Source organism: Calypte anna, chromosome 2 (assembly GCF_003957555.1).
Source record: "Calypte anna isolate BGI_N300 chromosome 2, bCalAnn1_v1.p, whole genome shotgun sequence".
Taxonomy (NCBI): Eukaryota; Metazoa; Chordata; class Aves; order Apodiformes; family Trochilidae; genus Calypte; species Calypte anna.
Window position 1 is genome coordinate 27,602,202 of NC_044245.1, and position 15,613 is coordinate 27,617,814.

At 36.7% G+C, this 15,613-nt stretch overlaps 1 protein-coding gene across 1 annotated transcript in view; it reads right to left on the reverse strand.

The window, feature by feature from the left end:
- Nucleotides 1–15,613, reverse strand: part of THSD7A (thrombospondin type 1 domain containing 7A) — a 188,824-nt gene that overhangs the window by 80,590 nt on the left and 92,621 nt on the right. Inside the window, exons 5-7 of the mRNA XM_030444929.1 lie at nt 13,741–13,809; nt 9,583–9,738; nt 8,503–8,706 (exon numbers count right to left, since the gene is read on the reverse strand). Of these exons, the coding sequence (XP_030300789.1) occupies nt 8,503–8,706; nt 9,583–9,738; nt 13,741–13,809 (429 nt within the window). The remainder of the gene's footprint in view (nt 1–8,502; nt 8,707–9,582; nt 9,739–13,740; nt 13,810–15,613) is intronic.

A 15,613-nucleotide genomic window follows, 5' to 3' on the forward strand; every position in this document is an offset into this window, starting at 1 on the left:
CCAAAATTATGTCAAGAAACGAAACAGCAGTAAATACCAGAACTGGAGTTGCCTTTCTGTAATGTGTTTTTGCTAAAACAGCATAATCACATGCTTATTATTTTTCCACTGAGTCCCTTATTCCTACAGTTCACAGACTGGAAACTCCTTAATGAATAGTTGTTTGGCATTTTTAATTTTATTCTCTTTGTTCAAGACTTAATCCTATGTTTTATTTACCACACATCAATTAAAGTGTTATTAAACCAGACTTGATAATTTTTATAATATCTTCCTGTCATGGCTATCAGATGCCCACTAATACATTAATTTTTAGAACACTCAAGATATGACAGGTTAGTATTATTAATATTGTGCTGATGCTGGGGAAAAGGAGAGCAAAATTAAACCCTGAAGAATGAGACAACTAAGGCCAGTTGTCTCAAAAACAAAGCATTCATTACTATAAAATGCTCACTTAATCCCCAAAGGAGATATATCCGTTTCACAAATAAGTAGCAGGTTCTGGGGGGAAAATATCATGTAGGCACAATTAAATAATTAAAGACTTCCATCTGATACATTTGCATAAGGATCAGGCAAACAACCTTAATTTACTTATGTTTGAGGATTTGGCTTTGCAACCTAAAATACTTAATTTTGTCATAGTATTTATTTCCAGTTCTCTAGTTTAAAAGAGAAGCCAAACGGAAGACAGTACTTCTGGCATGTGTGTTACACGCTGACTTGGGACACTTCCTGCTCTGCTGGGGACAAAAGCAGGAGCAGACCATGATGCACCCTGCTCCAGCTCTGGAAGTGATGAATTTCCTTCTCTCTTCCCCTTCTCTGGCTTCTTATCCAGCTTTATTTTCTTCAGACAGTAATCCCAGTCTGTCACCTCGCTGACACTTTCACATGTCTCTGCCAAGCTCTGTCCAGATGCTTGTCAAATCCTCCCTCGGGTTGCCACCAGACTGAATCCTTCTCTAAATTCAATCCCTGCCATGGAGTGACACTTCAGAACTGCCTCTGACTTCCTCACCTGCTCAGTAAACTGGCCTGGAGGAAAACTGGGTGAAATCCTACTTTTCCTTTGTTTGTAACCTCATTGTTTGGTCAGGACCATTTTCTCCCTCTTGTCTTGCTCCTTTTCTCCAGATCCCAGGTACAAGTCTGTTCCTTTACCTCTGCATCAGATCTATAACATTATGTAGCTGAAAACCTACCAACAGCTACATCAAAATCTTAAGCAGATCACTGGAAGCACTGGAGAGACTGGAATCCTCACTTCCTTTCCCTACTTCGGAGCAATCATTGTGGCTAGTTATGTTTTACTCTTGGTTTGAAGTTTTCTTAAGTACTCAGTAGAGATGGAGCTTGTGCTGTGCACAGGAGTTACAAGAATTGCAAAATATTAACACTAAGTTGCCAATGGACCAGTTATCTTGTGAAATCAAATATTTATTGGCAGTTGTTTTACATTAAACAGTGCTCAACACAAATTACAATCTGAAAGAAAGGTTAGACAACAAGCTGCTGAAGGTTAGGAGTATTAACAAAAAAATTCTTATTTATTCTGTCTCAGCATGACTGCCTAATGAAGATGTTTTAATTGTCAGCCTTTCTCAACACACTAGTTTTACAGCTTTGAAGTTTATTCAGAAAATTTACCATTAGCATGAAGATTGTCAAGAAATATAAATAGGCCTGTGCAACCTCTTTCTCTCAGATGGAAAACTGATTCCCATCAAATCTAATGAGAGGACACTGTCTTAGAACATTTTATCATAAAGATTAATGATTAGTACTGTGTAATACAATCTTCCAATAAAGTGATATTTAACTTAGAAATTTGTAACATTATTACTATATATAACAATATTAAATATAAATTTATCTCTTCTGAGTATGCTTTGTAGAAATATATCAAGTATTTTATGAGTCTGTTCTGTGGGCATAACACACAAATCCAAACCCACAGAAGATCAATATTGGGTCTATAAATCCAGTTTTATAATCCACCCATAAAATCCATAAGCACCTTTCTTTCTTGTTTCGTAACAGCATAATTTGAAGTAACAGAATGGTTGTAAAGCACTATGTTGACAATCCTAAAAAAACCTGTTTTGATATATACCTATAATTATCCCTCTCTGTATTCTTACTAGGATGGCGCTTGGACTGGAATCAGAATTGGGCTCCTTCTTTGCAGACTGCAAGTCAAATGTAAATTATTTTGTAAATCAAAATGTATGCACCAAAATCCACCCCCATTCCTAATTTGCCTATTGCAATTACAAGTAGTTTCTGCAATATCCTACCTTTCCCTCTGGTTGTGCTATCAAAAACAAAAGCAGGTTACTAAGAGTAGGAATCATATGAAACATGTAATGGCACACTCTGTTGCATTTCCAAAGAATTTGTGCTTCTTACTCTGGTAAATTCTACTCCTAGAAGTCCAATTTTAAGTACACCAGTATAGCTTCTCTGCAAAGATATCCATTTTGAAGTAAACATGGAAAAATCCAGCAAACTCATCCTCATCTGACCAGAGAGTCAATTATGACCCAAGAAAAAGATTTTAGTAATGAAGTTGGCCTACCTAATTTTAACTGAATGATATATAATCATATATATATATATATATATAAATTAATGTCTCTGCAGGCATTTTCCATACCAGGTGCAACTCTCTTCAAACATATATGAGCCCACTGCACTGTCACAAGTGATAAATGTTTATTGCACTACACAGATGAAACTTCAGTTTTGTTTTACTTAACTCTTCAATTAAAATCATCACATTGTATTCTAGGCCAACTGTTAAGGAGCTCTGCAAAGCAAGTGATGTACTTAAATCATCCCCCATAGTGAAATCTTTTCATGTTATTCAAACACTAAAAGCATCCATGCTTATATGGAAATTAATGGGGATATGTCTGCTTTCATAATGTGGAAAAATAAGAGACAGAATGGAATTGGTATGACAAATTAAATGTGACCTTTTATTGACAGAAGAATCATCAATTATTAAACTTCCTGAGAACTGAGATGGGACAACTTAAGCAGTTCTGTGCTCTATTTTTCCTTATATTCCTTTATTTTAGCTAATCTTGTTTAAAAGAAACATCTAAAAAATATAACACTCTGAAACATAATGGCCTGAGAGTATAAATTTTAAGATCCTTTAAACTGACTGTATTCTACATTTAATAAAAAATTCTTACATATAAGAAACATAAAAATAAACATATTCAGTAGTTTTAGTGTAAGTCAAGGGAAGTCAAGTCAAAGCAAAGAAAAGGTTGTAAATTTCATACCCAGTGTGTTTCCAGTGAACAGCAAAGTACGTGCCTTATATTTGATTTTAATGCCTCACATGCTGTGCCAAAAAGCTGTCAGGCAAAAAATAACAGTTCAAATAAATTCTGTAATGACATTATCTAGAAAATTAATATTGGGAAATGATGACTAATGCCCATATAACCAAGTTCCTGTAAGCATAAGGCAGTATGCAATGAAAGAAATGGTCATTAGCTACTGTATTTTTCTACTAATTCACTGCTGACCAATAGCCAGATTTTGGTCTGGGTTCTCTTACAGGCTTAATTCAATAATTCAATACAATTCAAATTCAAATCTGGCTCTTCACTCTTTTTAAAACTCTGTCAAAAAATTAGGTATTTTCCTTTAAATAATCATTGTAAAATACAACCTGTCTGATGGTTTATGTATTCAATGCTTATAGCCCCAAAATAGAAGTAGACAGTTTATACACCTGGGCACAAGTATAAAGCCTTCATAGAATCTCTTGTTTCTCATTACAAAATGTAGCTGAAGACCAGCAGGTAGTAATTTAGCACATTTTTGACTCAAACCATAAATATACAGAAAGAGTGAGTTTTTAAATCTGCCAAAATATTCTAGTTGAAAATGGTTTATCAGCTGATCTTTAGTTTCTTTCCTGAAGTTTATTCTATGTATTTAATGAGATGCCTATTGTGAGAGGAAACGAAGCCACAGCCTAAAATTAGGGAACAAAATACAGATTTTATCAGGAAACTAAAGGAATGTACACCTCCACATTGGACAGTAAGAGTGCTTGGGCCACTCTATACAAAGCAGCCAAGCGAATTGGTTTGAAAACTTTACATCTGAGTAACTTACCAAACTAATTTACCTTCTATATGTTTTAATTAACTACCACCAACACTGTCTTGTCTCAACAACACAAGCACAGCACAGCCCACCCATGTTTCATCAGGATATACTGATGCCATGGTTGGTTTGAATTTGCATTCCAGTCTCAGGAAGACCAGACCTGCATCACCTCGTGGCACTCAGCTACATCAAGACACATCTCTGACTACACAACTTCAGGAAAAATGTTGTGACTTCAAAGAGTTTCAGGAATTTGCATATAGAGGAAGAGCTTTGCTGTTGCCATGGCTCCCTCTTCTAAGGCTAGACAATTCTCACAGCTGAGAGACAGAAGGTGGCAATGACTCCATCCTTTTTGCCTGTGGAGCTAATTGGGATCCAACAATTAGTGAGTATGAACGAGGTCTGGAAGAAATCTGTCTTTTAAAAGTAAAATCTTTTTTATCTAGAGTAACACATACACTGGGGCAAAGCCCAGTATATTATAAAGGCTGTAAAACCAATTTATTATTTACACATTCCTAGCAAATGAGCAAGTAATTTCAGGTTACTGTTTGAGGATGAGAAGCACAGCATTGACGTCACAGCCACTGCTAGTACCTGTGCTATAGAGCTCAGCAGAAAGATAAAAACGTAAAAGATCATAACAAAAGAATCAGCATTTTTAGGCATTTTCAGAAGTAGTTAATTTTGCAGATCTGTATGTCAGAACTTATTTTGCCCTTTCTACATATGAGTAGCACTAGTGTATCTGTTGCAAAGCGGAGAAGTGGCTGCCTTTCCCACTATTTATTATTTAAAGCCCAATTCTTTAAATAATAGAGAAATATTTTTGAAGCAGTATTCTTCACAGATTGCCATAGCTACAGAGAAATAGAGCAGTTTCATCTGTTGTAAAATCACCCTTTTGACCACATTAAAAATTTAGTAATAGCTAATAGGTACACACATCTCTGTGAGCATGTGTGAGCTTGCCATATATATTACAGGTATATGTAGAAATAGATAAACCACAATATAGTTTTTCAAGAGTCATTTTATCATTAGCAAATGTTAATCTGTAGCATGGAACATTAGCAACAGATATCTATTAAAATAAAGTATATGAAGGAGGAATTCTGATCAGCTTCTGTCCAGCTGAAAAGAGTTTTATCTTTTCACCTGAAGGAGCTCCTTTGTAACATTTCTTGGAAGATTACGAATATTTATTCTTAAAAGATTCTTTCCCCAGTAGAAGACTGAAGTTCCATTTATATAATTAAATACATCAAAGTTCATTAGAGCCTCTGCAATGACAACCTGGGGTTTTGATTGCCACTTTTTTTTCAGCCTGAATGAAAATTCTGATTACTGCAATCCACTGTGGAAAGAGAATGACAATCGTGGGCCTCCAGCAACAACACAGGAAGATAATCTATTGTTTGCTATTGTCCCAAAGGCTGTAATGACTCTCATCTTTACACCAAATTGGAGAGAAACCCTTTCCATTTATACAAAACAATCTCACAATTTGGGTCTAATTGTCAGGTAAAACATCCAGGTCAAGATGTTATCCCACCTAAATATGGTTTAATTATATAGAATGATGCAACTGTCAACAGGGACAGAAGATATTAATCAGTGGGGGGTTTCTCTTACATTAAAGCAGTAAATTTACAGGGCAATGCTTATTCTGAAATTACTAACCCAGACTTCTTCATTTTATAAAATAGAACCCAAGAAGAAAACAAAATTTTGTTTTAATATACTTAAATCACTTTGCTCCAACCCAAAAAAAAACCTTGTTAAGCAAAAATTAGTTAAGTTTAATTAATTCAGTAATATATCAAACTTAGTAGATAATTAATGCTTTCCACACATTGTTTCCCTTTCAGTCATTTTTACCTGTAAAACTGAAGGAAATACCTTGTGTTCCGTTTAGAACTAAATTATAGTAACACATGATTGTCACAGAAATTTTATCCTGTTAACTGAACTACAGTCAGACAGCCAACTTAGTCTTCTCCAAGTCCTTCATAACACTGAATACCACAAATTCCATACGACTAATATAAACCATGATGTTTAGACAACAGAAGAGTTCTCCAAACTTTATTCTATTGCAAGCTACCTTGCACCTGTAGGGTTTGATGCAAAATCTGCCTGACTGCAAGGTGCTAGATTTTGCCTAGAGGATCTGCATGCCCACAAAGTATTGAGTGAAGAATGATACCAGGGGTATCCTGTGCTGTGGGGAGGCCAGAGTACTTGATGGGAGTTGCCTGGGAAGAGGTGGTGGTGTCTATTTACAGAGCATTTAAAGATGCTTGCAGGATTTCCAGTGGATTGGTGCTGTGGGAGGCAAAGTAAGCAGATGCTTGAGCAGATGTAACTTGGAGGGAGAGGCTATTGAAGTTGGTGGTGCTTAATTTGTACTTTTCTTGCACTGTGTCATGCTAATCTTCCTCAGGAGAGGCCACTGGAAAAGCTATTTGGAATCCCTGCTGAAGATCACAGATCTTTACTAAGAGAAAAAAGGAATTTCAAGGAAGAGCTGAGGCAGTTCACACTCTCCATTGCTTTTTGCATTGCTTTTTTTTTCTGTCAAAAGGTATTGAACACCCACTTTAGTGGGTGATTGGATCTTTGCCAAACAAACCATAATTGCAATTTGTTTTCTCCTTTCTTTGAAGCTGTGTCCACAATTCTTGTAACTTAAAGATTGACAGGCACATGGCCAAAGCCTGACTTCTCACTCCATCTAAAACAGATTACTGATACAGACAATAGATAATACCATATAATTGTAGCAATATATAACATCAAATTGAGAAAGATAGATAGACAAAGATTAGTACTGGGATTAAAAAAGTTAATAAGGAGACTTCCAAGTCAAATTTGGCAAAAAACCCCCAAAGCCCATGCAGTGCAGGGGACAAAATCTATGTGTTTGAAACATAATAGAAAATGCCATATGTGCAAAACATAGCTTAAAGCTAGTAGCTTGATTCCATGCTCCAAATCTATTATATTCACAATAAATCATATTCAGTATAAATACCTATAATTAGAAGTTAGACATGTGACCAAACACCACCCCTGGAAGCCTAAAGTAAGCCAAAGTATAAAGAAACCTCATAAAGCAGAAAGTGTAGTTTTCTCTTTTTGTTTTATAAATTGTGTTTTAGCAAAAATAAGAGAAAAAGAGAATATTTTGGAAAACTCGTTTATAAGGAAAAGGCCATTTTTAATCTGAAAACATATACAAACAAAATTTCAAACAGTTTCAGTATTGTTGCCAAGGAATTATTGGCACTGTGAAGGGAATTTCTTTTAGAAAGGAACAGTAAAAATACAGTAATTTGGATACTGTAATTCTAGGCTAATCTCTGAGCTGTAAAAATAGTTACCAGTTCACTTATGTATATACAGTAAAATAAAGCTGACATTCTATCTCAAAGTTTTCCATTCTAAGTCCCAAAACTCAATTATGACCCAAATTCTTGAGCACGAAAGCTCAAGATTTAAATCTCTCTGTAATCAATTCTTATTACTTCAGACCAGTTTAACGACAAAATATTTTGTGAATCTGTTAAACACTTATCAGAGGTGTACCCTTACTTAATTCTCTATAGGGAGTTAGAAGTCCCTTACCATAAGTACTACACTTTAATCAGAACAATTATTTTAATTCATACGCTGCTCTAGAATATAATATTACTACTAAATAATATTACTAATGAATAAGGAATATTCTCACAAGACTAATTTGTGGGTCTTCCACAGACTGAAGTAACTTGTAAGCAGCTTTCAAAATCGACTTTTATGACTATGTCATGCAAAATCTGTTTTGTCTCACAGGGGATAATTGAATAATGATGGTATTTTTTTTGACCTTTGAAGAAGCAAGAAATCATGGGCTGTCAAACCAGCTCCACAACACACATCAAACAATGCTTTTTAATAAATACATTATTCTTTTCCTTCCAGCTATCCTTCCTGCAGTACGTCTTACTTATACTTTATTTGGTTCTAGACTTAGAGCATCAGCTTTGTTAGTGGGATTACATCAGGGAACTCAGTCAAGTCACTGCAGGCATGAGTCTGACCTACTGAAAAACATAGCTGTTTTCTGTTTACTTTTCTCAAAGTCCCTTTGGGAACCTGTGAAAACCTATGTTGAGTAGGTGAAGGAACTTGACCCTAGAGCACCTACAGCCATATCCTCCTGTACCAGTACTAAAACCCACTTCTTTCTACTCCAGATAGCTTGGTCCTAAGAAATGAGAAAGCTGAAAGCAACAAAACCCGATACCTTTTTGGAATATATTTAAGCATTTTCACTGCAGTTGGTATGGAACATGGGGAAAAGCATCTTACCATCACTGTTGATGCAGACGACAACAGGAACCTGAGTCCCAGGGCCACATGGCTTCTCATTGTCAGGAATGCACTCCTCCAGCCCCACAATTCTCCAGTCATAGCAGGAGGGCTCTTCACACGGGATGGCTTCCAGCAGGTGAGGGCAGTTTCCCGTTCCTCCCGTGGGCTCGTTAGTGATGCGCCGTTTCCTTAGTTTAAAACCTGAAATGTCCACAAAAATACAAAAGAGCAGAGAAATTCAATTCTAAAATGTAAAGAAAAAAAAAATTGTATCTATTTATACCTGCATGAGCAGTTCTGTTTCTCTTCTGCATAAAATATACCACTGACAGTGAGCGCAACACTGTTTTAGATAATTGTGTACAACTCATTAAAGAAGAGAGGTAAAACTTAGCAGAAGGTAGAACTTAACAGAAGCATCACAAGTTTTCAGCTTGTTTAGTAAACTTTGCCTTAAACCCATTTCTCCTAGTCATATGTGCTCCAAGAAGCAGACAAAAGCCATTTTCTAAGCATCACAATCCATCTCATCTAACAAATCTTGACTGAACTGCTTGGTTGCCATTTCTCAAACATTTTGTTTGGGGCTTTTTCTCAGTTGTGTTCTAGCAGGGATGGAATAACAGGTGAAATCAGTTTATAATGCCCTCACAAAAAAGAAAAAAAAAAAATTAAAAAAAATGTTGCCAAAAAGGCAAGGAATGAAAATCAAACCAAGAGTTCCGATGAAAATATTTTCAGTAATTAACTTCACAATATTCCCTTGCAAGGACTTAGAAATTTCCTTAAGACTACCTAAGCTCATCCTGGATTGGAGAAACTGTTTGGCCTCTAAACAGTGTCATCTGCCAAGCCAGTATCAGTCTCTTAAGAACAGCCTTCTCTCTCCCTTTCAAGGTGGCATGTTGAAAGAAACAGACTTAATCCATAATCAGAGCAACATAACCAAACTGAATGGATTCAGGAAATGGTTTCTTATGTAGTAATTTTCTACAGTTTCTCTAAGCCAGAGGTACCTAATGACTTAAGAGTATGAAATAATCATCATTAAAAAGGCTTAGCTGAATTTTTACATACCCTTCTTGGCCTGAGGGTCATCACAGCTTTCATAGGTGCACGGTCCCCAGGCTGACCATGCTGAGGTCTCACACTCTGTAGGGCAGGGGATGTGGCACAGCTGGGAGGTGCTGGGAAGAGGTCCTGTACACAGCCTACGGTCCACTGGTCTTGAGGCTGTCAAAACAAAATCAACACATTTCTCATGTGCCACTGGTCCCAGTCCCCAGCTCCAAGTGCACAGAACCAGCCTTCAGAAAGGCTGCTATCATCATTTTAATCTGATGAAGTGATGGTAAAATGCCTGTCTTGAAAAAAATGGAACAGAAGTCAGTTTACTCTCTGCATTAACAGAGCCAAATCCGATTATGGGGAATCAGGAAGACTGTAGATATTGCAGCACCCTCTTGGACCTAGTCTTTTCATTTAATGGATAGATTATGTTACTACAACAGTTGTTCACAGTGCATTCTGTTTAAATCAATGCCCTGCTGTCTTATTGAGTATGCCTTCACTTAACAACCAGAAAAGGAAGCTGTATAAATCCCTTTGCTCCTATATGATAACTTCAAAAGACTGGTTAATTAATATTTAGAAGATTATTTTTAAGCTATAATCTGAAACAAAGTTAAAATGTTGACAAAGTTTTGGTTTTTTTTTTTTTTTTTACTCCAAAAACCTTCAAGTGCACACTCAGCAATAAGATTTGTGCAGGAGTAGTTTTAGTTCAAGAAAGGCTTTGTTTCAGATACATATGGTTTGCCTATGAGTATATATATATATAGTATAATTAAAATAACTAAAACTATGCACAAGACAATTTATTATTCTCATTGAAGTATTGCTAATCTACACAGAAACCTGTGAAGGCATATTCCTCTCTTCTTTCATGATGAATAAACCCTGGAAAATGCAAAAATCTTCTAGCTCCTTCCAGAAGTTTCTGTTTTGAATTACTGGGTTACACAAATAAGAGGGCAACTGAGGCACAGAACTCTAACAAAAAAGTATCATTTCATTACAATCAAGATTTTAATTCACATTCATAATAGGGGATTTGACAAAATATTAAACTAAGCAGAGAATATCTGCCAGAAGGCAAAGTGAAGTCTGCCATATTCATTTACTTTGGTAGATTGACTAACTTAAAACACTCTCATCCTACTCTCAGCATATTTTCACAGGGATGTTACCTCATTAATTTTCTCCTACTTCTACAAATAATTTCTTTTGATGGAAAGAGATCTCTGATTAAACATATTCTGAAATAAGTTCAGAATATGAGAAAATATCCTTCTGAAAGATGAGATCAATAACCATAGATGTAATGTTAAAATAAACATGAGGTTAAGTATGATCTCATTTATAGATAAGTATGTCTCTTTCTATTCAGCCTTTCAAAGCAGATGATTTTTCCAGTTATAGAAAAAGAATTTAATTCTCATTTTTTAGAGTGAAAAGACAATTAAAAAATCTGACTCTATTCTGGTTTTCCATTTTGCCTCTTTTGGCACAGTTTCACACTGTGTTGCTAAACGTAATGAAGGCATGAGATAACAGATAGTCATTCAACATTACTGCCTCCAGCTCACCAATCAGAATTAACCAATTAACACCAATTAACAGAAAATAATAAAGGAACAAATATTTCAAAATTTGCATAATGCTATGTTGGAATTAAATTTTATGACAGAACACTGAATTTCACAATAAGCTTGTCACGTGCACCTAATGTGCATGATAATCAACATAATATCTTTTTGTAGAACAAGGCTATAAATAAACATTATTTGCCTGTAACTGAATTTGCATTGAACAGTTTCTGATTAGGAAAAAAAAAAAAAAAAAAAAAGAAGAAGAAAAAGAAGAAACCCAGTAATTTTTAACCATACTTTTAAAACCTTGATTTAATAGGGGAATTGCCCAAGTGAGACAGTTGAAATTAAGGGTCAATCACACCCCTGAGATGCAGCCTTGCTTCTGGAACCAGAGATCAGGGAAAGTGTTCTGGGGAATACTTTATCTTCAGCCTGCATCAGGATAAAGCAATTGCCATCACACTAGCTGTTGGGATGCTACTCAGAAAAAAAAAATTAAAGACCTTTAATCAGGAAGATTTAAATAGTAGATTTTTGTATCCCAGATGTTGTATAACTCAACAAGACCTTTTTTTCAAAGAGTATGACAATAGTAGGTACTCCTGTGGTACTGTTCCAATTCATTTGGTTTCAAGATAAATTTGATGGTCCTGAACTTCTTAAATAAGAGGAATTGTTATTGTGCTTGGCTTTTAAAAAGCTGTCTTAAGTAACAGGAACACTTATTTCCATTTTTTGGAGGTACTCTTCCAGTAAGAATTCTAGGTCTTTTCAGCAAACATTCCTGAATAAACTTATCATTAAAACACCTACTGAAAACATCTGCCTTTTCCATCACTCTTTAGAGTGTAGGAGAAGAAATATGTGCTTTGGGAACAAGCAAATGGTATGAATAAATCTCTCAATATGCCAGAATGGTTTAGAAATGCTGTTCTTGGAACATAAATTATGTTCAAATGCCTTCTACCAGATCTGTAATATACTACTTTGAAGGCCAAAGAATTCAACAATAGGACAAACATTTATATTTCAGGTTACTAAAAAAGTATTTTCATTGTTGAAGACTCAGGGTGCATTTCATCCAGGATTACTTAGAATTCTTTCTCTGAGGTGACAATAAGAAAAATCCTTGCTTAGGTGTCTTATGAACATCTTGCTCCTCTTTATTTAAATGGATTTCTTCCAGCATCAAAAAAAAGTATAAATTAATTCAGCTTTTGCTGCTTAATATTTAGAAAGATGCTTTGAGAGAAGATGATGCTGTTTGCAGGAATTTCCAGTTTAAGTCCATGTCTTATCTCTGCCCTTTCTTACTGTCTTGTGGAAGCAATAAAGATTGGTCTTTATTCCTTGGCAGTGATGCTGAATGCAGATTAGAGTGTGTATAATACTGCAGGCTCTGGGAGCAACTTGACCAAATCTGGGGCCAAAGGCAGAAAGAAAGGTGAATGCATTTTGAAAATCTTTCTTTCTCTTTCCGTCTAACAAAAATTTATATTCAGATTTGAATTAATTTTAGGTTTGAGCTAATGACCTAAAACTAAAATGAGATTCAATCACCTAGCTCTCAAATTATCTATTATATTAGAAAATTTTAGCTGAATGTATTTTACCCCCCTGTAAAGCACCTTCTGGTATGAGTGCATTTTAAAAATAACTGAAAAGAAAAAACACAACTCTACTTTCAAGCATTTGCTACAATTATTGAGATGTTAAATTCCCCATTCTTCCTCAGGAACCATCAGGAGACTATTGACCAGTAATGACCAGTCTGGCAATGGAAGTGAATTTCTGTGTGTCTGCATAGATAGATGCATTTTCATTTTCCTCCTTCTAGTCATTTGCCACACAGGCTTCACAGTTAATACATTTATGCTCATAAAGGAACTTTCCTCCCATCCTCATTCTGTATCAAGTCTTTTAAAGGTTCTTGGAAAAGGATGACACAATCTACCTCATAGGCTTACTGTGAGAGAAACTTCATGACTTATAGGTTAAATAGGTCAATAGAAACTAAACTGTTTTCCTCAGTGGCAAGGAAATGGCAGACTGACAGTGGCCTCCAAGCACATGATTGTCAGCTGCCTAATTCCTACACCCAACACTGTCTATTCTTCCTAAATCTGTAAATTCTGATAAGAGGCAATACAGACCTAAGTGCTGTGGGGGATTCTGGTTCAGCCAAGTACTAAAAGTTCAAAATCTACCTGAACCCCTAACTCATTTTTTCAAATCTACAAAAGGGACTGGAAATATTAACTGTGCTGAACACAGTGAAGCCACTGCCAGCGCTCAGTACATAGAGGAAAAATCAGTAACTTGCTGAAAAATTTCAGGAGTGGGAGCAGGGCTCTGTCCTGGTGTCCTAACTGGCTTGTGAGCTTCATTAGTTTGAGTTCAGGCCTGTGCTTTCAAAGTGATCTCAAATTTTCTGAGGATTCACAAATACATCAAACTACTTCAAAGCTATATAAACATGTTAATTATACATATACAGCCAATGTAGTTCAACCAAAAGGGATGTTGCCTCCTTTGCATGCTTGTGACTGAAAGGGCAGGTCAGAGGCCTTAATTTACCTACCTGTTATTTCAAAAGTGATGGATAGCAGAGGTGCAGCACTAGCCTTCGACTTGCTCTGTGACTGACTTTCTGAAATAACAGGGAAACGCCACCATGAGTATATGAGAATGGAGGTCTTCAAAGCAGCCTTACCAATACAGCATTTGCTACAACCAACAGCAAACTACACTGAAATGAAGGCGTTTCCCCATGGCTAAACCTGCCAAGGATCTCCCTCAGCTTGCTCTCACCCTCAAATTACTCTGAATTTTCAAATGGTATTGTCTTTAGAGGCACTGATTTGCTTCTTCCTAGGAGGGGCTGGAGAGAAACTCTTGCCCACACTGGATCCAAAATGGGAGGGGAGAGAGGGAGAAGCAGCTTTCCTTGAAATCTGTCCCCTGCTACAGAAAACACCCCTGAGCTCCGTTTTGAAAAAAGAACCACTTCACCCCTAGTTTCAGCTCTTGAAAAATTGCTCTCATGTTTATGCATCCAAAGACTAGTTACATTTTAATCAGCTTTCCAGAGCCTGCAGAGATTACCTCCTGATGGGCTCTGTGTAGCCCTGTCACACTCTGATAAGGGCAGATTTCACACCCGCCTAAGCCGGCGAGACTTCACAGCCTACCAAAATCCTAATCATCATTCTGAACAGTAAGCTGCCACTGAGGGTTTTTTTGGTACCTTTCCTTAGCTGGGAGGTTTTTCTCCTTCACTCTAAGGCAGGGGCATCTAAACTTTGTTCGGCTGAGGCACTTTACTAAAAGCCCTCAGGCAGAAGCTGATTTGCATTAAATGAAGCAGCTTGAAAGCTTCTTCTTTAATAAATACAGATATGGGGCCCACGGAGCACAAAAGTCACACCCTACTGATCTGAGCAGTCATGCTGAAATGGATGTCAGCATTAATATTCTCCACAAACTCCTTGGCAAGTTTGAGAATAACTTGAACCCACAGCAGAAACCTCACTAGACTGCAGTTAGGTAAGCTCTGGTCCAAATTTTGTATTACATATGACTTGTAAAATTATGTTACTTCTCCTGGAGTATGTGGCTGCATTGATTTGTTTCATTTTTTAAAATAATGTGTGTTCGTACAAAATAGCTACAGTAGAGGATAAAATTTACCAAGATAAATGCATTTAGATTTATTACTGATTTCTAAATCCATATGTATGCAGGAGTAGAAGTGACATACTCCATAATGGACTACCATGTTCATTTCTGGAGCCCCAAACACAAGAAGGACATGGACTTGTTGAAGCAGGTCCAGAGGAGGACCAAAAAGATGATCAGAGGGCTGGTGCACCTCTCCTAGGAGGACAGGCAGAGAGAGTTGGGGTTGTTCATCCTGGAGAAGTGAAGGCTCCAGAGAGACCATGTAGCAGCCTTCCAGTACCCAAAGGGGGCCTACAGGAAAGCTGAAGAGGGACTTTCTATAATAGCATGTAGTGGTAGGACAAGGGCTAATAGCTTCAAACAGGAAGAGGACTAGATTTAGGTTAGACATTAGGAAGAAAGTCTTCACTATGAAGGTGGTGAGACACTGGCACAGGTTGCCCAGGGAGGTGGTGGATGCCTCATCCCTGTTCAAGGACAGACTGGATGGACCTTGGAGGAGCTTGGTCTAATGGGAGGTGTCCCTGTCCATGGCAGGGGCTTGGACCTAGATAATCTTTAAGGTCCCTTCCAACCCAAACTGTTCTATGATTCTGTGAAAACACTCAAGTGTTGTTCTTCTGTATGTATTATGTCAAACAAAATAAAGATTTTGTCTCACGAGCTATTCTCTTTCTCAAGAAGCTGTACATGAGAGTCATGAAGAACAATCTCTGTAAGATGCTGTAAGAGTCATGAAGAATAATCTCTTCTCTCATTCCATACAGGTAAAA